General features: G+C 41.3%; 1 protein-coding gene across 1 annotated transcript; it reads right to left on the bottom strand.

Moving 5' to 3' along the window:
• Positions 1-1705: 1705 nt before the first annotated feature.
• On the bottom strand, positions 1706-20971 carry LOC144272582 (receptor-interacting serine/threonine-protein kinase 2-like). The gene is made up of 12 exons (XM_077830692.1): positions 20848-20971; positions 17431-17608; positions 13733-13886; positions 13326-13481; positions 12991-13133; positions 11025-11074; positions 7878-8039; positions 6866-6951; positions 5670-5738; positions 5330-5489; positions 3373-3579; positions 1706-2028 (listed from the first exon to the last, which is right to left on the bottom strand). Exons 1-12 carry the CDS (start codon positions 20969-20971, stop codon positions 1706-1708), a joined length of 1812 nt encoding a protein of 603 aa, XP_077686818.1.
• Between the last annotated feature and the right edge of the window lie 5893 nt (positions 20972-26864).

The raw sequence follows: 26864 nt of genomic DNA, 5'->3' as shown, positions 1-26864 counted from the left end.
TTATATAATGGATTTCACTTAATATGCAGAAAATACAGTGTTAGTATGGGTTGCTGAGGTTCTCTGTAACTGCATGGAAGTAAATAGAAGTGAAAGTTTTGTGCAAATCTGAAATCTTTCAGAAACTGATAGAGGATATGGGTGGACAAAGACTAAGCTATGCATTAAAATCAGGCACTCATTTCAAAATATATCTTAAACTAGGGTTGTCTACTGCCCCATCAATGTTATATAGAAGTTTAAAAACTCCAGTACAACAGTTGAATGGATTCCTGATATTTCAGTCTTGACAGTTGTGCTTCCTTTCACAGAAAGAAGGAATACAGTGGAGGGACTCTTTCCTTTTTTGACCAGTGACAACAGCCCTATGTTGTACCAAAAGCTGTTCTGTGGTCTGTTGGAGAAACAGAAGTCTCTCATTTAAAATGTAGCATGAAACATTAAACTTCTAAGAGCTAGAAAGTTGGCCCCCTTAATAAAGTAAAAAATGACATTTGTAACATACTTTGACACTGCTTTAAATTTTAGCCATTTTTATAGTCACAAAACAACCTTAAGACAGTTTGACTGAATTTTCTAAAACATTTATTTTAAAACTTCTAAAGCATTGGTTTCAAATTATATCATGTGGAATAAATAATCCCTTGTATAAATATACCTTAAAACACTCTACTCCTGCCTTTAAAATTCCAACACATCAAACCGTAGGATTACTTGAACATCTTGGAAAAGAAAAGAACAATTGCAATGCAGTAAAACAAAACAATGTAGCTTGGCATCTGAAATATCTATATATCTTGTAATGATAATGTTCTTGGGCTTATCCAGTGTTGTGAATATTGCAGGCATCCCACTGTGCTTTTGAATGGAGACACCTTGTGCACTTCATTTTCGTTTTAACAAAGATAATCTTTGATGTTAGTATCTTTGTTCACAGATCAATGGAACTGTCCTTCCAAAGTGGTCAGTTTGGCACCTCTTATCTTACAGCTTAACTTCACATTGTATACCTGTAACATTCATAAACGGAACAACATTAACATGCTGTATCCAGGTAACTTTAACCTGTTTAGGGCCATTTTATTGCAAAAGAGTCTCTGAATTTGCACCTGCTAAAATGTAAGTGTGCCAGTTTACAAGGACAAATGAGCATTTGTGCAAGAAAAATTTTTAAAAAATTGTTCAGTTTGCAAGATGTTAAATGTAAGAGGCTCGTTTGAAGAGATCTTGAAAACTTATTCCTTAATGATTTTCACTCTCACTGCAACAGCTTGCTTGGCTGTTCTTGGCTGTTGGCAAAAGCAGCTTCTTTCTTCCTTCCCAGGCAACAGCCCATCGTTAAGTGCCTTTCAGACTTGGAAGAGCTTACCACCAGCCTTCCTCTCCGCCGTCCACCAATAAGTCACAATCAATTTACCTCCATTAAGAAACCAGGAAATAATAAGTGACATGTGACTTGAACTAGACTCTGGCATACTCCCATAATCCTACCATCTCAGAGGTCCAAGTTGGAATATATATTACCAGGCCCTGTTATTTCTGCAGGCAATGGGTGTCTCGAACTCTTAGAGGACTAAAGTCACTGAGCAGTAGGAAAAGGAACAGACTTTTTAGTCAGTGGGTAATGAGAAATGAACATGAATTAATGTCATTCCACGTTACCAGTGCACCGATCCATGAAATATGCCATGAAAAATAACTTAAGTCACTGCAGTCGTCTATTTAATTTAGCAGGGCTGTCTGTGATGTGGCTGCCTCGTGCCAGAGGGCTACATTTGCTAGTTGAGAGCACAGTCACTACGATCTGAGCTGCCCCCTCTCCAAGGCAGAGGCAAGTGTCCAACAAAGCACGAGCACGGCTGGTCAGGGTGGGGAAAGAGGTGATCATTTCATAGTCCATTTTAGACAACACTCGCTGGGAGCGAAGGACATCAAGGATGTGGTTGAGGCGCCCTTCTGTCATGCAGCTCAAGATAGTCTGTCGCCCACAGGCTAGGATCTGGCAGCAGTTGCCTTTGCAGCAAGGACCTTGAATAAAAAGGAACAAAATTAGATATGCCAAACTGTCAGACTTTTTTTATTAAACTGTTAGCTAGTGGCAGCATTAATGTCAAGAATGAAGTGACTAATAGAAATGTAAATTCAGTGGAGCAACAGGAGCTGGTGAAGAGTTCATTTGCTTGCAGTCTTTGTTCAAAACTAGCACAGAAAATAATATTTAGTGAGCAAGATGACTTAAGGGGAGGGGATTCCCAGGTCTGATCCTGGTAATCTATCATCTGTATAACTGTTATGTAAAGTAGTTTAGCTATGTCTAGAGAGTATTAGTCTGCTCAGTAGAGGATGGAAGCGCAGACGGCACCACAGGCAGATCTGAAGGATTGTACTGTTCCGTACTTTCATTGCTTCAGTGGGAGATGGGAGCATCTTAGCAGATGCATACACCAAAACCAGATCTATGCAGAAACTCTGCATTAGGCTGCCCTTCCAGTAGGGGAAAGGAAATAAGAAAAGGTCACCTGTACTTAGGAGACCATGCCTCAGTCTTCCTAGTCTGTTACCAATTGGGCCATGAGTTGAATTGTCTTAGTTTACAGGAGGTCTTTTGTTGGTTTGCCCAGAAACCATGTCCCCAGCATCCAACAGATCAGAAGAATGTCCAGCTTGTTGGAGATCACCATGGTTCATTTTGTCAAAGTGAAAAACTTGTTTTTTACAGACTTTTTCATTATGGAAAAAAGAGACAGCTTTCGCAGACCAAAAGTCAGCCTTATTCACAGCTGCTCAGTAGGAAGATTGAGGCCTTTTTTGGGTCTAGCCCAAAGAAAGTATAAAAACAAGGTGGAGGGGAAGTCTTTTTCCAACTAATCTTTTGCATCCCCAAGAACTACCTTGCTGGAGGTGTGAGAAATTGTCACAATAAAAGGTTAAACTCCATACAATGGTTTTTCCCCCATTTGTTATAAACTCTGTGGGCCTGTTTCACCACAAAACTTGCTATATTTTGTGAGGTTTTTCTTTAGACCCCTTTCCGGTGAAAGTCGACTTCTGAACAATGTGCCTATTCTGAACAACAGTTCACTTTGAAGGCCAAAGTCTGAGCTTTTAGTAACACAGGAATTGCCAAACGGAGCAGACTCATGGTCCATCTAGTCCAGTATCCTGTTTCTTACAATGGCAAGTACCAGCTTCAGAGAAGTTACACTAATTACCAGTAAATACACAAGAGTATGGCCAAAGTACAGTTTTTATCTGAGACATTGGGTAAAGTGTGGCAAAGTAGAATATTACTATACCACATTGACATTAGCTTCTGGTTTTTGGACCAAACTCGACTTTAAGAAAGGATCAGCCTTTTCTTTGGAATCTCACCTGTTAATGTTTGTTCACACTGTGTGCTTTGAAATTGGCTATGATGGGGGCTGTGCTCAGGTGACAGCAATAACTGTAGTGGCTGCTGCTGCCACACCTTTGGGTCCCTTTGACACTGACCACCATCTTCTCTGCTTGCATGTGGATCAGAGGTACAAGGAGTGGGAAAGGAATGCTGCAGAGGTGATTCTCTACTGCCTGGCTGAGCTGTGAACAAATAAAGATGGGTGAGATAAGACTTTTAAACTGGACTACAGCTGAACATAGTAGGGATTCATCAATGGATAGTTCTGGATCTCTAATTAAAACAGAGTTTAGAGGACTAACTTGTAGTAAATATTACATCCTGTGAACACTTGCTGCTAGATCCTCCCTCTTATGAAGTTTTGACATTTGTTATGTACATACTCCATCTCTCAAACTTTAAGAAAATTGTTTTATGCAAGAGTATGAATGATGAATCCCAGGAGTGGAGCATCATCTTTTCATGCAGCATACCACCTCTGTTACACTACACATAATGGGACTGTTGTTTAATGGCCAAATAATAAATTTGTATTTGTAAAATTAGAAATGTATAAGGGACACTAAACTTAAATCATATATTGCAAAAAGAATTTGCATGGGTTACTGAATTAAAAGTGGAAATTTTTTTTATCTCATCTTGAATATTGTCAATCACTTTTGTTTAGTCAGCTTGTTGGTGCTGTAGTGTTTGGGTCTCATACTTTTTTCCTGTCCCAAAGAGCTACAATCTTTTTTTGTAATATGTTTGTACAGCATCTAGCACAATGGAGCCCTGGTCCTTGATACAAATAAATTAATAACATTGCAATCGAATGTCTAGCTCAAATGTTTCAACTGAGTTTTAATTCTAGAAACTCTTCTGTGGGTTGTAGATTTTATAAAAGGTTTTTAAAAATGTAAACTTTGGGCTACATCTAAGTTGTGAGTGTCCTTTTAACTTGTTGATTATAGTTGTGGACTTCTGTAAATTTGTGGATGAAGTTGAGGAAAATCCTGTTCTACCCAAAAGAAACAGCCACTAATTTATTTCAGTACTAAGTATTAAGAAACATGTATCATAAGTCCCATGTATTCAGATGTCACCAAAGATAGATAATAGATTTTCTGTGGCTCAGATCTTGTAAATAAAACCATCAAAGAACAAAGAAGAAATGTTTAAGTCAACACCTCCAGTCTGCTTATATACATGAAATACACGTGGATTTAAATACTTTGTCGAACATTTGCCAAGACAAGCCCATAGTGGAAAAACAGAAGGATATGGTTAGGTAGGAATGGCTAACATGAATCATTCATGGACTTCTGAAGAGACGGGACTCTTCCAAAGCAATTACTTTCTAATGTGGAGACATTTGACAGCAGGTATTAGAAAGTAGAGAAAAGCACTGTGGTGATTGAGGGCCATATAAGTACCATTGTAGAGGGCTAGATTCACTCATGGTGACAAAGGCAAAAGAAATTGCACCTCTTTGTTCCGGCAGGGTCCACTAGACCCAGGATGGATTTGCTCTCTGAGGAAGAGCAGGCAGTTCTTGAAATGCCAGGGAAGGGCAGCTTTAAGTTATGGTCAGAGCACCACCAGTGTCTTACTGGTGGAGGGTGTTCAGAGTATACAGTAAATCAGCAAATTCTATGGCTGCCTGGTTTACCCCACTGAACCCAGTGAATGTCCACTCAGGTATGGGAATACACTGGCTAGCTGTGAGTTCTCCCAATGGAGGAACAGTTGCAAAAATCTTGCACCACTGCTGTTCTCAAGGCAGACTCTTCTACTGCAGTGGACTCTGTTGCTCTGGTTATATCACAGTTGCACTCTGAAGAGGGGGACATTTGGCATGTTTTTATGGACACTGAGCCAATAAATAATTGTTTAATATTTATATAGTACTTAGAGGTAAAAATATTTTAAGATGGTCTCAGTCCTGCATACCTCTTTTTTGTGTTGTGTTTAGCGCTGTGATATCTGCAAGTGCCATCTGATTAGCCTTCTCTCTTCCTGCAGGGCTGTCAAGAACAGTTGACAATCTCTGTGCTGTTAGAGGGACTCTCTTGTCGATAAGCTGGTTGCTGTTTTTCTGTGCACAGAGGACCTGACAGGGATGAAAATGGATAAGAAATTACTTCTATCTTCTTGATAGAAAAGACCTGCCTTACTAGGCAGCCTCCCTTAGGGAGTCTAAGTGCCTAAGTCACTGTTGATAATGGGACTTAGATACCCTTGGAAAATTTTCCTCCCCAAGTGCATATGTAAGAAAACACAGTTTGCTTACCTCTAGATTGTGCACATGTGTCTGAAGCACGTGTGGAACTGAGCCTTTGCTGGCATTTACTGCTCTCTCCTGAAACAAACAAAAGAATACACTTACTTAGTAAAATATACACAACGTTCAGTCCAAATGAGGCTAAAAAAATCATACATTGAACATTGATGCTGGTACTGCCAAAATATCAGGCACATACACCACATGATCTGCAGCTAGGAGTAAAATCACCCAGAGTACAGTTCTATTACCTACTGAAACAATATTGGGTTATTTTGCCTTTCTCTACAGATATTTATTTCGTACTCATAGCTGTGAGCGTTGGGGAAAGTAGGGCTTTTTTGGTGCATTACAAAATCACGTCATAAATGTCATGCCACCAAAAAGACCAATGCCTGGGAGCTCCTTCTCCTTTTCTGGAGTACTTCTACATTTGGTCTTCCGCAAATCACACATCCCATTTCTAAAATTGCAGCCTCTACAACTTTGAGTTCAGAAGAGGTATAAAAAAAATCTCCCAAAATCTGGGATGTAAAACTATTCTCATCAAGTCAGCAGAAATGAGGTAAAACCAGGAGACTTTTCGCATTTTCACTTCAGAGACTGTGAGTTTAGTACCATGAGAAATCCCAGCTGCATCAGTATCCTGCGCTACCTTCCCTTCAGGCTGTACTGACAACTGATCTCAATCCTGACATCAGATATTGCTCTGCGGTCCCAGACCTGGACCTGATGAAACTGAGACTAATATTCACTCTCAGCTGTGTGGTAGCCTGATTGATCATGGGAATGGACACTAGGATGAAGCTGCATGTAACCTCAGACAGAAACTGACTTGGGGACTTCAGAGATGAAAGGCTAGTTCACTAACACATCTGGTTAACCTAGAACCATCCTTCTATTTGCTACTGCTGAAAGAACAGTGTGAGGGGGCCCTCCAACTGTCTGTGACTCGTGCATACTTATCAGTAATACAGTATGGAGAGTCTCACTTGTGAATCCTGGATTAGACTTTTGAAGCTGAGTTTAAATCTTGGATTGACGTATTTTAGCTCTATCTGCTTTTAGGGACTGATCTTCAAATTTTAACTTTTAGCCCTTTGAAGCAATAACAAAGAGACAAATTCCTGTTTGATTTCAACGATGATAATCACTGAAAGCAGGCAATGCAATTGTATGGGACCAAATCTGAATTTTGCACTAACCTTTGCATCAATCAAACTGTAGATTGCGCTTGAAATCTTCTCCTTGCTAAAAGTGCTCAAAATTCTCTTTAAGAGTTCCGCACATTCTTTGGAAAGAAAAATGCATTTTAAATACAGGATGTATGCGTATCCAAATAAGCAAATATCTATGCACCAATGTGCTTCCACTGATTTTATTATTCTGTTGCAATCATATTAAAAACTTTTAAATCACCTCTAAGTAACTTTGCCTTATATATTTTTATTTTTTGATCTAATATAAACAAATTAGGATCAGATTTTCAGAAATGTGCACAGAAAAACCTGCATATTTGTACCTAATTTATTCATGATTGCACAAAGCAATCACAGTAAAAGCATGTGCAGATGGCTAGTTGGACACTTCTGTGTACAGGTCTGAAAAATCTTGGCCATAGTTTGTCATTCGTGTTTCAGGGCTGTCTTTTTAGAAACAGAGGATTAGATCCTCAGCTGGTATAATATAGCTACTCTGTCTTAACCAACAGTGGGATTTGCTCCAGTGGGAATGGTGATTAATTTGAGATGGGACTGTTAAAGGTAAATCAGCCATTCTTCAAATACTGAATTTAGCTGGCAATCTCCAGTAATTTCTAGCCTTTATCTATGCTAAACTTACTACACTATATTTAAACTAAAAATCTTGAAATGACTAAACCACCACTTGAAATGACTAAACCACATACAGGAGGGCACGGCATCTGTATTAAAAAAACCCCAAACCAAAACACAACAGTATTCTGGTGACAGTGCCCCAACCGTTTCATCCCGCGCTGGGGTTACAACATTCTGTTGTGCCATCGTTACTGTAGAATGATCTAGGACATTAAAGAGACAAGGTGGATGATGTAATATCTTTTATTGGACCAACTTCTGTTGGTGAGAGAGACAAGCTATTGAGCTCACACAGAGCTTCAGGTCTACAACAACACTGCATTAATTAGGACACTCAAACTGTTGTAGCAACAAGGGGAGAGCAAATACTGAATGTTACCTGCAGTTTGGGGCCTGTAATCTGGGTCTTGGTGCCAACACAGGATGATGAGCTTTAACAGCCTGTTTCTCTGGGGCAAACTGTTCTGTTTATACTCTGCTTCAGTCCCAGGCCGCAGGCCGTTACAGACTCCCGTCACAACTTCCAGCAGGTTTTTTTTGCCTGCCAGAGAATGAAAAAAATGTTATTTAAAAAACCCTCAGAACTATTTTAAGATGTTGTTTAGTACAGGTTATTTTCTGTATTTTAAAACTAAGACTACTCTTTAAAAACAAAAAATAAAAACCCAACAACACATTCTTAAGTAAAGCTGACCAACTGTGACAATACTCATTTATACCTACTGGCAGCAGTCCATTTATTTCTGGTTAGAAGGGTTGTTTAAGCAATAAGTCACAACTGGGTATGCATGCATAACTGGTAACCTGCATGCACAAATACCCTATTTGCAGTTATAGTTACTGTGTGAGAAGCCTAACCACACAGTTCTGTACGCAATTCTGCATGCAAATTTTAAAAAATTATTCTCTTCATGCACAAAAGAATCTAATTCCTCTGGGCAGGTACAAAATGGCGGTGAAAAAATATGAAAGCACTGCCTTGCATGAGTATATTGTGCATAATATTTTTAATCTGAGCCTGTAAAGTCTGTCGAAATGAAAGCTGTTACATACATAAAAAACAGAGTAATCTGCTAGGTGACTTGCAATCAGCGAAGCCAAGACACTGGCTTATTCTGAGATCATGTACACACACACAACTCACGAATGTGATTGCAGAATTACAGCATGCTGCCCCCCTCACCTCTCCCTATGGCATATGCCTGCGTATTCTGTACTTGAGAGCCAGCCAATGGTTGAAATATACAAGTATGTAATTCTCATCTTCATTCATACTAGAAAATGAGAAGCTGAACTTGAGGAGCATTACATATGGAAAATGAGGTGTATATGGGGTATTTGTTGATGAATTTTTCAGGAGCCCTGCATGTCTTGAGAAAGCACTAGGGAAGTTTGAAGAGATGTAAAATCGTGAGCCTGATCACTTGTGGTCATGGCACTCTTTGTAAGAATGAGGATGTTTGCTAGCCTTGATGTAATGGCCAGATTCTCGCTGGGGTAACTGCATCCTGCCTACCTTCATTCCCTCTGCAATTTTAAACTTTGAAATTTTTAAATTTTAAATTTTTAAATTTGAAATTTGAAACTATCCTTCATTTTTTGTCCAAAAGGGTTGTGCAATGTTAGTGTGTGTTGAATAGTTATATGTTCCACTCGAGAGATGGTGAGTGAAGTGATTCTCATAAATAAATGTGTGTGTTAAATTGTAAAGAACTTTAGGGTCCTTTTGGGTGAAAGGTGCTATACAAATGTAATGTGACTTGTTTTAGAGTAATATTTAATAGAAATAGTCATTAAACAATTGCCAGGAAAAGTTCCACATCTTGCTGCTTTCAAAACCCCTGATTCTTGGGTTCTGTAGTGTTTAGTGCACCGCAGGCAAGCAGGTAGTTTCCTTTTCTTGGACCATGTAGTGAAAAAGAAAGTCCCATAGGTAGATAGACCTGGAGCCCTTGCCATTTTCCAGATAGAGGAGAGTAGTAACTGTAATGTAGTTTGATAATCAAGTACAGAGGCACATACTTCTTCACATATGACTGCTCAAACTGAAATCTCATTGTTAGAGCAATCAGCTGTAAGAGAAGGAGTAAGAAGGATCATATTCAGGAACACGATACAGCATTGTCACTGTCATAGAACTTGAGAGAATAGAAGAAACCGATCCCTCTTTAAAGTATGTTTACTGTAAGTTAAAAGGAGCCATGCTTTAAAGGAATGAGAATGGAACAGGAATCAGCACTCCAAAGTCTAGTTCTCAGCTCTGGCTGTCATGTTAAACAAATCATTTACCACTGCCTCAGTTTCCTTATTGGTAAAATGGGGGTAATTTTCAGTCTATTATACAGTGCTTTAAAGATCTACAACTCTGTAAAATTCCTTATTTTCATTTTCTGGTATAAAATATGCAGAAAGTAGCATATTTTATAGTAATTTAAGTCTAGCAGGAACTAAAAGTTCCTATTTGAGACCTGAAACTCTCACTGATTTTTAAACATGTATAAAAGCTCAGTTCTACTCACTGGACAAGTTATTTGCCACTAAGGGCATGTCTACACTGATGCAATTTCCATCTTGAGTAGGCATGCCTGCACTAGCTCTGATTGACTGGGATTGTACCTGAGCAGGTAGCCCTTCCCACCAGTCATGCTGCCATGGCTACATTTTAATTTTTATCTTCTTAGTTGGATCAGAGCTAGCATGGGTGTGTCACTCAAACTGGAAATTATACTCTCCAGCTCCAGTGTAGACATACCCTAAGATGCTGCCTAATGTCAGTATGCTGGATTGTGATGTTAGTATGCTGGCTGTCACAAGCCAAAGAGCTGTTGCTATGCATTAAAGTTAAGCAGAAAGGTCAAAATAACAATTTAATAGAGTGCTACAGTGAACAGGCTTAGGTACTACATAGTAAAAATTATGCCATTAAAGCTACCCCTGAGAAGGTATCTGTTTCTTTTACAAAAAGAATCTTCATTTGGGGCTAGGACTCTCTACAGGAGATGCAGAGCTATGGAACTGTGCATTATTGGGATACACAGTTGGCAGAATTTGATTTTTTATAATTTTGACAGATAATACTGTTTATTTTTAAATTTTTCCCAATTTTATTGAATTTTTACAGTTGCACAAAATTATGGAGTGTCAGACAATTGACGGTAGATGTTGAGGTTCAAAAAGTTAAAGTTTTAAAACCATTCAAACACAAATTGCCAACATCACATGTCAAAATATACAAAGTAAATATCTTTAAATCATACTCTAATAAGTTATCAAGCAGCATTTGTCTTACTTTGCCTATCTGTAGATTTCAACTATCATTGGAAATATTTTTGTTCGTTTGTATGTGTACGTTGAAATCAATATTTACTGACACTTACTGATCAAAAATTAATCCTTCCAAGCACCATAATAGGGATTTGAGATAAAACGAGGTCTGAAAAGACAGGTCTGTTGGTATCAGTGTTGCTTAGAGGAGGATAAATTCAGAAAAATATAATTAATCATCAAGAAAGAGAGAAATACGTACCTTCAAAAGGTTTCTGTCTGCTTAAGCTTTCCCAACATAGCATTCCAAAGCTAGAGGCAAACAATAATGAAATTGTGCTTGTTAATTTGGAATCTGTGTTGGTGTTATGATTACTTACTGAAAAATTGAGTTCATTAGTTCAAGGGAAGGGTATTTTCCATGTTACGCTAAGTCAGGGGAGGGCAAACTATGGCCCGCGGGCTGGATCCAGCCCATCAGGGCTCTCAGTCGGGCCTGCGGGATTGCCAGTCCTGTGGCACAGCTGGGCTAAGGCAGGCTTCCTGCCTGCCCTGGCCCCGCGCCGCTCCCAAAAGTGGCTGGCAGCATGTCCCTGCTGCCCCTGGAGGGAGGTGGGGGAGCAGAGGGCTCTGTACGCTGCCCTCGCCCGCAGGCACTGCCCCCTGCAGCTCCCATTGGCCTGGAACGGGGAACTGAGGCCAATGGGAGCTTCGGGGGTGGTACCCACAGGCAAGGGCAGCGCATGGAGCCGCCTGCCCCACCCCACCCCCAGGAGCCACTGCTGGACATGCTGGCCACTTCCAGGAGCAGCGCGGGGCCAGAGCAGGCAGGGAAGCCTGCCTTAGCCCAGCTGTGCCACAGGGCTGGCAATCCCGCACCTGCCTTAGCCCCACTGCGTGCCGCTGCCACCCCAGAGCCGCTCGAGGTAAGCAGCATCGGGCCAGAGCCCAAACCCCTCCTGCACCCAAAATCCCTGCTTTGAGCCCCTTGCCACAACCCTCCTGCACTCCAGCCCCCTGCCCTGAGCTCCCTCCCGCACTCTGCACCCTCTCCTGCACCCCAACCTCCTGCCCGAGCCCCATGCTGCACCCCTCCTGCACCCCAAACCCCTGCCCAGAGTCCCCCCACACTCCACACTCCCTCCTACACCCCAACCCCCTGCCCTGAGCCTCGAGCTCCCTGCAGCATCCCACACCCCTCCTGTACCCCAAACCCCTGCCCTGAGCCCTCTCCTGCACCCCGCAACCCCTCCCACACCCTGCACTCCCTCCTGCACCCCAATCCCCAGCCCCAGTCATACATTCATGGCCCTGCATACAATTTCCCCACCCAGATGTAGCCCTTGGGCCAAAAGGTTTGCCCATCCCTGCACTAAGTCCTTCCTTATTGGCAGGATTTCCATTTTTGCAAACTTTTATATTTCAGTTTCCAACTGGGCTGTCCTTATACAAAGACCAGCTAGAATTCTGTTTCAGGGGAAAGCCTTGCTCTTAAATTCTGTAGCTTATTTTCCAATAATACCTCACCTAATTTCCGTTTGTGGGTTTCAGAACCTTTCACTTCTTCTTTTTCATTTTTTCCCCCAGTACTTATAAAGTGTTTGGTAGTGTTGAGCATACTGACAAGGGAATGAACTAGTTGACCCACTAAAGCTTGATCCAAAGCCCAATGAATCTTTCTTTACATCAGTGAAATTTGCATCAGGCCCTAGATCTTTTTTTTTTTCTATTTGTAACTTCTAGGATATGTCACTGTAATGTTTAAATGTACTTAAATCAACATCAATATTGGTGTAAAAACACTTGGATATATATGCAAAACAAAAAGTCAAGATGAGAATATACTTCATAGCATGTCATCCGCAACAGTTTTCTACTTTTTTACTGTAAATTAATATTTTGAAGCTGAAGTTTGGCAATTGCTTAACCTAGAGGTATGGCCATAAATCTTAATTTTTAATATAACAAATTGTATTGAAATAATTTCCTTCAAACATTAGGAATTTCAAGTTTAACTAAATGATGCAATATTCCTAGTCTGGAATGTTATGCAGATATGATATGTGTAACAGCTGTTATTTGAATGGAACACTGTGACCTGTAGGTTTCACTGTCGTACAATTTTACAATATTTTCTTGAAAGAAACATTAAATTCAATACTATGTGAATTGCTCTCAAGAAGTAGGTCTCCTTTAGCTATAACTTTCCTTTAAAAACCTGTGCTAACCTGTAAATATCTCCTTCTTGTGAGGGCACACCTCCTTCAATTATTTCAGGAGAGAGGTATATCAAATCCCAGCAGCTTCTATTGCAGTTCTGCAGGACTGATCTTTGCTGCTTCCTCCAGGAGGCTAGACCATAATCTGTTATCTGTAGGGAAGAGTGAATGGTGAATTGTAGCAACAATATGGTATTATTGGTATCAAATATTGATCTGGTATTTTATATTAGGATAGATGCCTGATAAATAATCCTATAATCAAGCATACCTTTGGAGAAATTGTTCTGGTTTCATGTCAAGAAAATAATAAAGACAAAAAGCTAAGTTTAAAACGTCCCCACCTTTGCTCTGTATTGTGTATCCAAAAGAACATTGGAGGGTTTCAGGCTGTAGTGGAGGAGAGGAGGGTCTAGTCTATGGAGATGATATAATCCATCAGCCACATCTGACAAAATCCGCATGAGTAGGGGAAAAGGCAGTTCTGGGTACAGGTGGTGCTAAAAATCAACATTCATTTCAGTGTAATATTCCACGATATATATAGATATGTATATATCTTTTAGAATTATAAAGCAGTCACTATTCACACTATCTATTGAGATCTACAGATGAAAAGTATTAGCAACGCTATTGCAAAATTAATACCCGTAATTGAGGTACAGTTTGCTCATTTTATTATTGCCCTAGCTTCTAAACAGTTTTAACACCCATAAAGGAGCCCCTCTAAAAGATCCCTACTCTTCCTTACCTCGTGGATGAGTGAGTGGAGGGATCCATTGCACATCCATTCAGTCACGACCCCCAGAAGTCCCTGAGATTGGTAGATCCCAAGAGAAGGCAGGAGCTGTTCAGACTGAATGCGTCGTGTGTTTGCTACATCTTGGAGTAGCACCTTCAACTCACTGCAAACAGAGCACAAAGGATAAAGAAGTAGCATTTCAGACAGACATGCTGAGTAACAGTCATACTGTGTGATACTGGAAAGACGGATGACTTGGTAGAGTTTTCCCACCACTACCATTATCTGGTGCTTAATACCAACAATGTTTTCTTGACTACAAAACATCTTTCACATTAAAACTGTAAAATGTACGAGAAAGAAGCTAGTTCCATTAGTATCAAATATATATTTATCAGGATCTAAAATGCAAGGGCAGGAAGAATGTTTGGGATAGTTAAACTAACTGAAAAAATTACCTCTCTGAACTGATTTTTTTCCCTGCCTTTCCCCTAAAAATATGTTTTCCTTATGCTATCATAAGGAAAATTCTACCAGCTTCAGCTTCAGTCACAGTCAATCTTGCCTGTATGGATGGGATCAAACCACATCAGAGAGTAAAGGTAAAGCCATGAGGCCAAATTCAGACCTACTGTAAGTGGTAGATGTAACTTTAGGGACTTCGTGGAGCTGCATCTACTTCTACTGTAGAGGGGTACATAAATCTACAGAGGGATTTATTCTTAAATTCCAGTGGGATGTATTTTAAGAAGTATAAGGAAACCAGATTTTGCTAATCGGTAGAAGATTGAGACTATTTGAGAACTTCAGACAATAACTTCTTTGTTCAGTTGTACAATGGTAGCACTGATCTGTGGATCAGATCAGAATGTTCAGTTTCAAGGAAGATAAATGAATTGGTTCTGCTACAGGATCACTCCTCCTTAACTTGCATTTAACTTTAAAAATATGATCCCATCTGCAATATCTTCTGAATTGCTGATTCTATGCATGAAATCTTCAGCCCACAGAAATCAATGGTAAAATTCAATGGGACCAGGATTTCAACCCCTGTCATTATTTTAAAGACTAACCCAGTTAGTGTTTCCTGCTGAAAAACAAATCTGTATATTTAGGAAGAGGGTCCAGCTGATAGTTTGGCTTCTGATCCCAACTGTTCCAAACTTTGGGAACTTAATTCAGTCCCAAACATTGCACACCATATAAATCACAGATTTGCTATTCTGTTCCTTATGTGTTTTTAGGCTGTCGGATATATTTATTGCAGTAGGTACTCTTTGATAAATCTTAAGATCTTAACTTCAATTCCTCATGCTTCAGCAAACTTCCGTTGAACTCAGTGACAGCCTCATTGACTTCAGTGGGAGTATGCCTAAGTAAAAACTGAGTAAAGACATCAGGATTTGGCCTGATTACGCTATTGGTAATGCTAGCACCCTGGACCCCTGTAGTATTTGCTTCCTAACTGTATGCAATGGCTCCTGGTCCCTGATCGGCCTCAGCAGCATGCAGGAAACTCTTTGATTCCTGAACTGATACCCATTTCCTGATCCGTCCCAGGTACTGGTGTAAGAGATTGGGAGTTATCCGACAACTCCTCAAACTAGCATCTGTTTTCCAAACCAGCTCCTGTTCCCACTCCCCCCAGCAACTGCTAACAGAGGAGGGAGACTCTTAGAAAAATTCTCTAAAAACTATTTTAAGCAGGTGTGGATCAAATTTCTCACCCACCATTACACAGCCCAACACTGCTTGCCTGCGCCCAAGAGGCTGCTGGTAACTTCCCTTCTGCTGGAGCACAGTACTGTGAAATGCATGGTGGAAATGTAAGACAGGGACTAACTGCTGTAGCCCAGTCCTATCATAGTAAAAGTTGCTTCCTGTATTTTTGCTTTTTGTTGGAATCCTCTCTGGTGTGCATGTGATATACAATTCATGGAAGTATATAAAAATGCAGTTATAGGGAGAAGTGACTAAAAATTACACTGTGGGTTCCATATTTGGGGTCACTAATTTCTAGATCAAATATATTTGTGAATGGATATTGCACGGGCAATGGCAGTAACAGCACACTCAGGTTAGATGTGCAGCTGTGCAAGCACTTTTCACAAATACAGTTGAACATGTATTGTTTAGAAAAATCAGGCCAGGCAGTCCAAGCTGGGTTCTTTTTTAAAGAAGGAAAACAGCCTTTCCATTGCAAACATAATGGCTATTCAGTATGGTAATGCCCGTGTTTATAAATAAATTGTGGCTCCAAAGTTTATATTACAAACTGTGCTTATTTCTACCTCTTAACGTCATTACTAACAATATGGTTTTCTACCATTGGAACTAGATTAGCAGTTCAAATGATGGGCAGGATAGAATCCATCTTGTTCTCATTGCTGGTAATAGTGGGGGGAAAAAACCAAACAGAGACTTGACACTTAAAGAGCAGATATGAGTAAGAAGGTTCATTTTTCCATAATCACTTTTATAACTAGAGCAACACTTTAAATCCAGAAAGGAAAAATAAATTATTAGTTTTTGTTGTCTGATTTAACTTTATTTTTTTATTTAAACAAAAGGTGGGGGGCACACAGGGGAAAGAGGGCAAGCCTTTTAGAAAAAACTACCAAATAAATATATTTCTTATTTTAGATTAGTAAATTATTGCACTTTAATTGAATTTAAAAAATAAAAAAGCAGAACACTCAAACTTAATTCATTTTGGGCCTGATCCAACCTCCACAGAAGTCTTTCCATTGACGTCAGAGGGATTTGGATCAGGGCCCTGAGCCCTATAGAGGTCGTCACTAAAGACAGACTGGTTCTGGTTTCAAGATTCAAATTTGAATGCCGTAAATGAAAGAATTTAGACTCAAGCACAACCAAAGACCAGACATGGAAACCTTGGATGCAAGCACCACAGAATTTTAGCCGGTGTTTGAAATCTCACTTGGATTAGATAAATTATTCCTGTCTTTGTTTTGGAAAAGCCAACCTCTCCATATACTACTTTAAGATATTTGAAATCTGAATTTTTCAGCTTAAGCATATCTCCTAGAAAAAGCAGCTAAGGATCTAGACTTCTCAGATACTAAAAAGGCCATGTTCTGCTCTTGGATGCCCTTTCAAGAAACTGAGAGCCTAATGAGTGCATTCACTAGAGTGATTTGGTCCCACACCATTAAAAAAATAGTATGGGCCTGACCTCAAAATCCCTATATGCCTGTGACTCCAATGAAATAAATTGGAGTTATGTGAGTGTTAGGCTGACGTCCATTTGTGACAGAGTTCGTGGTTATGACTAATATATGCACTCAATCCTATCTCTACTGCAATTGTCCATTCTCCCTTTCTTCTCGTATGTGTCCATTTATTCACCTATCATGTTTTGTCTAAAACTTAGATTGTGAGCTCTTTGTGTGTGTTTGTTTTGTGCATAGTACAATGGTGCACTGAACCTGGATTGGAGCCCTTTGATGCAATCACAACAGAATTAATAATGACTGCAGGATCAAGCCCCATTGTCATTACATATGTCAAATTTCTCACCTAGTGCAATTCAGTGTATTTCTTCCACTTTGTCTCTTTTAATCAGTTGGGAGTCACTGAAGTGGAAAGGTTAACTGGGATCAGAAATGCTACAGTCCATGTTGTTACCCTCTTTGCACTACTGTCCTCCTGAGCTGTTTATATAGTAAATCAAATATGATACCTACCTCTCTGTTGTATTCTGGCTAGTCAGCAGCTTCAGTGATATGTTAATGTTCTGAGGAGCATGAAAGGCTTTGAGGGTGAAGCCAGAACTTGTCCTGGTGAAGATAAAGTTATCCAGCTCTTCCTGGGCTATTACGGGCATCAGACTGGCCATTTTCTGCCGTTTAGTGGGGGAGAGAACTGAAGAAAAACAGACCTCCTTAGATTTGCTTTTGCTGTCATTGCCAAGGTACACTGAAATTACACCACTCTTTGTTCCCCAAACTACTCTTCACCCTCATTCAGAAGGTTTTGTATTACCATGCTCTGGGTCAGATTGTCCTTTAAAGTTAGGGAAAAATTTTACCTACCACACAGGGGCATCCTGAGGTTTATTTACCATTTATAAGTATGAGGTGCTAAGTGATCAATATTATGGCCAGTTCCCATTATAATCACCTGGAAATATGGGGGCACTATTTACATTTATATAATACAATGCTTGATTTCCCAGGATAATGTTATAATTTGGGGAAACAACAGATTAAAATTCTTATAGTTCCATGCTGGACAGAAAGATAATTCCCATGAGAAACGGTAATAATGCAGTAATCCATTCCAATCTACCTCCAGAGCCATGCCTTTTACAGATGTGCTATTATTTACTAGGATACTGTATGTCAACAGAACAGCAAAACAAAAGGCCAAATTCACTGCTGCGGTATATTGGCAAAACCCTACTGAAGCCAGTGGAGCTGTGCCCATTTATAGCAGCAGAGAATTTGGCCCACCATTTGTATATAGTAGATCCCTAGGGCCACGTGCATATGTGCCTTAATACCCATTGACTAGAGATAGCAACCTCCCACACAGCCTGAGTGTTAATGTCTGAGTCAGGTGTTATTAATAACAGGTGAGGATGTTTTAAAAATATAATGAGCTTAAAGCTCCCCTATACTTTGTGCTGAAAGAAAGCAACAAGAACAGACAGAGCTGAGACAAGGAAAACAGAGAGGGAAGAAAAGGGTCTTCAGAAGTCCGTTTATGAGAATACTGCATGGTTGGAGATCAGAGTGTCATAAGAGCTCAAAATGGAATACTCCCCTCAGACTCAGCAGATTGCCATGAAGGAATTAATGCTGCTCTAAACTGCAGATTTAAATAGTGAGTAAGGGGTATAGATTGAGAACTCTCTTTTTAAGTTGGGAGTTCAGCTAAAGTGCGGTCTTGTGGTTAAGGCATTAAACTAGGATGCAGGAGATCTGGTTCTAGTTCCCAGCTCTGCCATAGAAAGCCTGTGTGATCTTGAGCAAATCACAATCTCTCAGTGACTCAGCCGAGCATCTACAAAATGGGGATAACCACACACCTTTATTTTATCCTTTGTCTATTTTGCCTAATTAAATTTCAAGGTCTTCCAAGCAGGGTGTGGCTGTTACACTGTATATTGATATCACCTAGAGCAGTGGTTCTCAACCAGGGGTCTGGGGTCCTCTCGGGGGCCACAAGCAGGTTTCATGGGGTCCGCCAAGCAGGGCCAGCATTAGACTTGCTAGGGCCCAGGGCTGAAGCTGAAGCCTGAGCAACTTAACTTCACAGGGCCCCCTGTGGCGCGGGGCGCCAGGCGATTGCCCTGCTTGCTACCCCCTAACACTGGCCCTGGCTTTTATATGCAGAAAAAAACAGGTTTTGTGGCGCAGACGGGTCTTGGAATTTTTATAGCATGTTGTGGGGAGGGAGGGGAGCTGAGAAAGAAAAAGGTTGAGAACCCCTGACCTAAAGCACAATGGAGCCCCAAACTCAGTTAATGCCTCCAAGTGCTACCCTAATTCATATAATAGACTAAAATGTCCATCAGTTGATCAATAAAATTTCCCCGTCTAAAGTAAGTTTGATGCAACAAGATGAGTTAGACCTTTTGCTTTTTATTTTAAACATCAGAATTCTAGACTGAATCCGAAGGCACTAGCTGTGGTTCCTGCAGGAACTATTAGAACAAGGCACTCATTCAGTAGCTACATGACGGCCTCTGAGAATGACTGTGTTAGCTCAGTTCAGAGGCAGGCAGGGTTGTGACTGATCCTCTCTATGCTGCTGTGAACGAATTATTGAGCTGGATGGCAACAACTATGTGGAAGGAAAGATTTCAGACACATGAGATTTCTCTGATGCCCAAAATGAAGAGGTTAAGTACATAAGCTATTTTTTCAAGTTTCAAGCAGTGTATTTTGTAAAGGACACATCCTACATCTGCTTCAAGCAGTATACTTTGTAAAGGACACATCCAATATGGCATGAGACCAACAGAGCCAGGCCAGTCATTTTATGGGCAAAATTACACAAAGCTCTTCCAAATCAGAGACAGACAAAAAAAAAAGAACCATTTATTCCTCAAATATTATGGGGATTGGATAAAGTGGAACCACCCTAAATTTAGTTTTGGTTTCTGTGGATAAAAATAAACAATCAAAAGGTTTGCAAAACCAAAATCATTTTTCATCTCTAAAAATCTGTAAAACCAGAACCGTTTATTCAGATCTCTAAATGATCGGGTTTGAAAGAGTCTAATAATGAGTTTTGGCTCCAAATCGCTCCTGGTTTTGCTTATTTGTATTTTAAAAAGAAAACTAGGTAAAACTGGAATCAATTATTGAAACTTTGGTGGCACAAATAAAATGAGAACCAGATCTGAATCACCCCCGTATTTTGGTTTTGCAAAATCTGACCAAAGAGGTTTTGAAAACCAGAATGACATCTGTTTTCACCCATCTCTGTTCTAAACCACTTGTTGTTTTTATACAATGAACTACAGCTGGAAACAGGATTTCCCCCCATACATCTAGAGGTTTGGGCAAGATTCTCAACTCATCTGTAAATTGCCGATTTACATCAAGTGAGGATCTGACCTTAAAATCAGAAACCCCAGTTTTGCTACCTTTACATACATTGGGAACTAGCTTGTTGCAGAAAGAGTCAGTGGGACTAATCACAGATTAAGGTATTGTTTAATGACAGTAAGAGTGGCAGAGTCAGTCCCTAAACGGGATGCAAAAGGATCCTTGATTGGGAAAAACGCTGTTGGTGCTGCCCTCCCAACAGCTCGGTTCTTCTGGTTAGAGAGATTTAGCTCCTTCTTCTTTTAAAATCTGGGCTCATTTTACCGCCCACACTACAATGTGGTTTCTAACCACAGCTTGTCAAGGCTAGCAGTTTGAATGAAGGGGACTGCAGAAAGTTGTCAGAGGCTTTAAATGCCTCATTGAAACGCATTGGAAAATCCTGCATCATAAGAGCTGATCCTTTAAACACTATCTTTACACTTCATTCACGGTGAAAGAGTTTCCATCCTTATGAGGGAAGTGTGGCTGGGGGTTGATTTCATGTTTCAGTATCCAAATAAAAGAAGTGAAAACAAACATACAAAGAATATTGAGACTTACCTCCAGACGTGTGGGCATAGAGACTACAGGAGTGAGCTAGTGCGACTGCAACAAAGAGCGGAGATCTGCCTGGAACAGTGATGCAATCACAGTCTAAGCCAGGCTGGGTATGAATCAGCTGCATTGTTTATCTCCTCTTTTATTGGCTGCCTACACACATCCAAAATTTCCCCTAGTTGTGTGTGCAAACTGTAACTCCTTAGTGACTGCAGTCATCTAGGTTCTCTTCATGGGCTGGTCAGTTAATTGCTGAAATAGGCAAGAAGAGGTTATAGAAAAGGTTAGAGAGGTTGAGCGGACGCTGTGACGGCCACCGCCACCAGTACGAAGAGAAAACAATAAAACTGAGTTGTATCAGAAACATCACCCTGGATCCAAATACCTCCCAAAACACAGGGATGTTAAATCTGGATCCAAACTTTGCAAACCACACTTATCTCTACAGTGGGGTGAACCAAAATCCAGATACAAAGCCCGCTCAGCTTTGGTAAAGTTTGAATCTGAATTTTGTGGCTCAGGCCCATCCCTAAATAAAGACATGGAAAATCATTCCCTTTTTGGTTACAGTAGAGTGTGCACAGAGGAAGTGGATATGTAGTAAGGGCCTGATCCTGCTAGGTGCTGGGCTACATCCATTCTCACCAAAGTTAATGGAACTGGAGGGTGATCAGCAACTAGCAAGATGGGAACTTTAAGGAGAAAACAATCATATTTTTGAGTGTGCAGCTTTATTTACAGAGTATAGTGTAAGTGTAGTTTTGTGAATGGTACCCTCTAAAGGGTCTAATCCAAAGCCTATTGAAGTTTATGGGAGTTTCTCTGTTATCTTCATTTGGTTTTGGATCAGCCCCTAAACCAGGGGTGGGCAAACTGTGGCCCACAGGCTGGATCTGGCCTGCCAGCCGTTTTAATCTGGCCCTCGAGCTCCCACTGGGGAGTGGGATCTGGGGCTTGCCCCACTCCGAAGCTCCAGCCAGGGAGCAGGGTCAGGGACCCCTTCATGTGGCTCCCAGAAGCAGTAGCATGGACCCTCTCCGGCTCCTACGCATAGGGGCAGCCCGGGGGCTCCACTCTGCATGCTGCTGCTGCCCCAAGTGCCACCCCCACAGCTCCCATTGGCTGGGAACCGCAAGTAAGGGCCTGATCCTGATCCCATTGGCTGGGAACCGCAGCCAATGGGAGCTGCAGGGGTGATGCCTGCGGACAGCCTCCACATAGGAGCTGGAGAAGGGACATGCTGCTGCTTCCAGGAGCCGCTTGAGGTAAGCGCTGCCTGGAGCCTGCACCACTGAGCCTTTCCCTGTACCCCTGAGCCTTTCCCTGTACCCCAACCCCCTGCCCCAGCCCTGATCCCCCTCCCGCCCTCCAAACCCCTCAATCCCAGGCCACAGCACCCTCCTGTACCCCAAACCCTCATCCCCAGTCCCACCCCAGAGCCCACACCCCCAGCCAGAGGCTGCACCCCTTCCCGCACCCCAACCCCATGCGCCATCCCTGATCCCTGTCCTGCACCCTGACCTCCTCATTTCTGGCCCGACCCCAGAGCCCTCACCCCCTCACACACCCCAACCCCGATTTTATGAGCCTGCCATACAATTGCTATTCCCAGATGTGGCCCTCGGGCCAAAAAGTTTGCCCACCTCTGCCCTAAATGCAGAGAGGAAGCAGAACCACTGAACATACTCCCTTCCCCCTTCCTGTGAGCCTGAAAAGCCTCTCTTCACCAGCATTATGTGGCTTTGGCTCTGTGGTTTCAGAGGAAGAATGCCAAGGATAGAAGGCAGGGAGCAGCTCATCACATGATTTCCTCAAAGCTGCATGGCTATCCTAACAGAAATGAGTGTTACTAGAAGCAGCATTAGTATCCAGTCTGTGCCTACGTGCTCCTCAGAGAGGGGGAAATGGCACAGGAGCCTGGAGAGGAGACAGTGGCAGCAAAGGTGTCAGGGATTGGGGAGACTGAATAGAGAGGGGTCAAGTTATTATGAGTACCACTTCCCTTCACCCTTCCACGTTGATCTCTGTTTAACAATGTCTTCACTACCTGCCCATGGCCTACATTTCTGTAAGCATGACATCAACAGTATGATAACTGTCTTAGGTATTTATAGACCATTAGTCATTGTCATAGACTCCGTGTTACATTTGTAATCACACATGGAAAAAAAAGAAACCCTTTATAATTAAAAAACCTGTCCTTAAAAATGCCTTTGGAGATTTTTTTTGAAGTGCTCGCTTTCACAGAAATAGTTAAAAAGGATATGACTCCCTGACACTCACACGTGGTATACTCTGATGCACCTATTCAGTTTTCCATGGAGAAATGGTCTGAAATAAATAGGATGAAAAATCAATAAGGACAAATGCAAAGTACTACACTTAGGAGGGAATAATCAATTGCACAAACACAAAATAACTGCCTACGAAGGAGTACTGCAGAAAAAGAGTATAGTGGATCACAAATTAAATATGAGTCAACAATGTAATACTGTTGCAAAAAAAATGAACATCATTCTGGGATTATTAATAGCAGTGTTGTAAGCAAAACACAAGAAGTAATTTTTCCAGTCTACTCAGCACTGATAAGACCTCAGCTGGAGTACTGAGTCTGGTTCTGGGCACCACACTCTGGGAAACAGGTGGACAAATTGGAGAAAGTCCAGTGGAGAGCAACAAAAAATTATTAAAAGTCTAGAAAACATGATCTATGAGGAAAGATTGAAAAAACTGGATTTGTTTAGTGTGGAGAAGAGAAGACTGAGGAGAGACATAACAGTCTTCAAATACATAAAAGGTTGTTATAAAGAGGAGAATGATAAATTGTTCTTCTTATCCACTGAGAACAAGAGAAGAAGTAATGTGCTCAAATTGCAGCCAGGGAGATTTAGGTTAGACACTAGAAAAAACTTGCTAACTGTCAGGGTAGGTAAGCACTGGAACAAATTAGCTAGGGAGGCTGAGCAATCTCAGTCAGTGGAGTTTTTTACAGTGGGGATTAGACAAACAACTGTCAAGGATGGTCTAGATCAGGGATGGGCAAACTTTTTGGCCTAAGGGCCACATCAGGGTTTGGAACTGTATGGAGGGCTGGGTAGGGAAGGCTGTGCCTCCCCAAACAGCCTGGGCCCCGCCCCCTATCCACCCCCTTCCACTTCCTGCCCCCTGACTGCCCCCCTCAGAACCTCCGACCCATCCAACCCCCCCGCTTCTTGTCCCCTGACCACCCCCTCCCGGGACCCTCCACCCCAACCGACCCCCGGGACCCCACCCCCATCCACCCCCCTGCTCCCTGTCCCGTGACTGCCCCCCGGGATCCCCTGCTCTTTATCCAACCCCCCTGCTCCCTGCCCCCTTACCATGCTGCTCAGAGCAGCAGGACTCGCAGCTGTGCTGCCTGGCTGGAGCCAGCCACACCGCCACGCTGCGCAGCAGGAGCTCGCAGCTCCACCGCCAAGAACGCTGGTGGCACGGTGAGCTGAGGCTGCAGGGGAGGGGGGACAGAAGGGGAGGGGCCAGGGGCTAGCTTCCCTGGCCGGGAGCTCAAGGGCCAGGCAGGATGGTCTCATGGGCCGCCATAGTTTGCCCACCTCGGGTCTAGGTAGTTCCATCTCAGTGTGGGGACTGGACTACATGACCTATTGAAGTCCCTTCCAGACCTACATTTCTATGATTCTACATGCTATGCACAGAGGGTAGCAAAACACTCAGTGTCCTTTGGTTGATGCTATCTTGCTTATTGTTTTCAGCTTACGTGACATAGTGCCAGCCAAACTATTAAAGCTTAATTTTAGTGCTGTGTTTGGTATGACTAAATCATGGTCACACTGGCCAGTTCCTATATCCAAGTTTAGGTCAGACTCAACCCCTCAAAGTCTGGTTTGTCGCTACGATTGTGCATTCTAATTCCTGAAAATAATTATTAATATCTTACATTTATATAGTGTCATTCATCCTGAGGGATTCTAAAATGCTTTACAATCTCTCACACAAAATATTACAGTCTCTATATATTGAATAAGGAAAGAGAAGAATTATTTAGGGTTGCCCTAAAGAATGTCAGTAGTAATGAGAGAAAATTAAGAAAAATAAAATTTAATCTGAATATCAGGAAAAACTTTCTGATAGTAAGATCTCTCAGGGAAGCCATAATGTAAGGGCCATTAATTCTTTTCAGTGTCTAATTCAGTGTCTATGCACAGAATTCACTTCACTTCGTTATTGCTCTGATGCAATGATGTTGAGGTCATATAAATACATGGATACCAGTGAAGTACAGTTAACTGGGTGAAACACTGATTGTTTAACAGAGCATAGCAATGGTGCACTATGGTCAAGGACAGGAAAAGAAAACTATGGAGCCAAATTCATCCCTAAAGGAAGTCCATTAACTACCATTTAGACTACGTGTAAGGAGAAATTCTTCAGAGAATTCAGATAGTGATCTGAGACCTATTTTGGAGAGGAGAGGAAGAGGGAAGACCATTACATAAATACCGGTGAAACTCATTATTCAATAAACAAATAAATACAACACACCACGGATACTGTTACATACACCAGGGATGGAACTGACCGTGTGTGTCTGATGGTAGTTGCAGGGAGAAATCTAAATGGGCAGCATGTATAATTACTCATACTGAGATTTATCCAGAACACTATAGCTAACACCCCAATTTTTGCAAGAGGTGCCAGGGGACTTTTAAAGACTACAGTGATTAACCATTACATCTAACACAAAAGACAGAAGCTCAACAACCACTAAGGCCACTAAGTTTCCAAAAGGTAAAAAAAAAGTTAAATTTTGAAAAATGACTTTTTCCTAGTCCCATCAAATAAGGGCCCATAAAGCACCAAAAATTTGCCTTTTCAATGCCAATTTACTTACCTGCCCCAGCCACATCTCTAAAAATCATCTAAGCTGGGCTGTGTGTACAAAACACGCTAAGAGGAAAACAATCCAAATACACAGCTAGCTGGTCTTAAATCATCCATATTATCCAAACAATATAGGAATTAAGACAGTAATGTCCAAAGGATGGTGCAGATTAAAGCTCCAGTGTTTTAAAGGACCTCAAACAGGACAACTCTAGGTATGCTTGTATTAAAAAGTTGTATTAAATAATTAACTTGGTCCTACAATTAAGTTCTGATGTGTCTCTATGGGAGCAGTATTCAAGGAGGACCACAGAGTAACAGAGAGAGTATCTGAGCATGTATGAACAATGAGAAAAAGTGACGCAGAGTATCAGATGGCAAGGCTCTCTGTGCGGAGACATGCAAGTGACTCAAATACCACAGCTTTTGATGTACCGATGTTCAGTGAGCACCTGTGAGAAGTGATCACATGAATTCTTCTTTGAAGTGTCAAGCTGGTTATTCCAGTTGAGCATCTGAACCTGACTGGCTCTGATGAAGAGTTAGGGCCTGATTTGCTGTTGTCTTGCCCATTGTGGAGTCATCTGTACCTATGCAAAGTGGGTGTAAAATGCTATCATTCTCATCTGGTGCCAGGCAGTGGAGTTAATGTAAGGAAATTTAATGGGTATTGAATATTGTATTTTTTTATATTTCATGGGAATTGTAATTTATATGTATACATTTCTGTCCTCAGTTATACCCATGTGACCATATTTATTTAAATGACTGGATACCAGGTAGGCACAAAAATACTTATGAAGTGTTGTTTTAAATGTCTAAATGCGGAATTCTGATGTGCAGTTAGGACGGTCGTCCACATTTGAACTAAGGCATCCCATTTATTTTTCCAGGAAAGCATTTCCTCATTCCCAACAAACACCCACATGCTGTGATGTTAGAAAATAGCTTTGGCTTGTCTTCCTCTCACTAATTAGATGATTAAAAGAAAAGCCTCCTGGCCTTTAGGCAGTTTCTGGAGAATGACAGTGCTGAACAACTCTAATAGTGTAATTAATAACACCATGAATTATTTATTAGATGCTTTACCTAGCTTTTTAAAACTTCTTAATATATAGCACCCAATACATAATTTGAATAAA

Source organism: Eretmochelys imbricata, chromosome 12 (assembly GCF_965152235.1).
Source record: "Eretmochelys imbricata isolate rEreImb1 chromosome 12, rEreImb1.hap1, whole genome shotgun sequence".
Lineage (NCBI taxonomy): Eukaryota > Metazoa > Chordata > Testudines > Cheloniidae > Eretmochelys > Eretmochelys imbricata.
The sequence above is the reverse complement of the archived record's forward strand: the minus strand, read 5'-3'. Positions and strand labels throughout refer to the sequence as shown.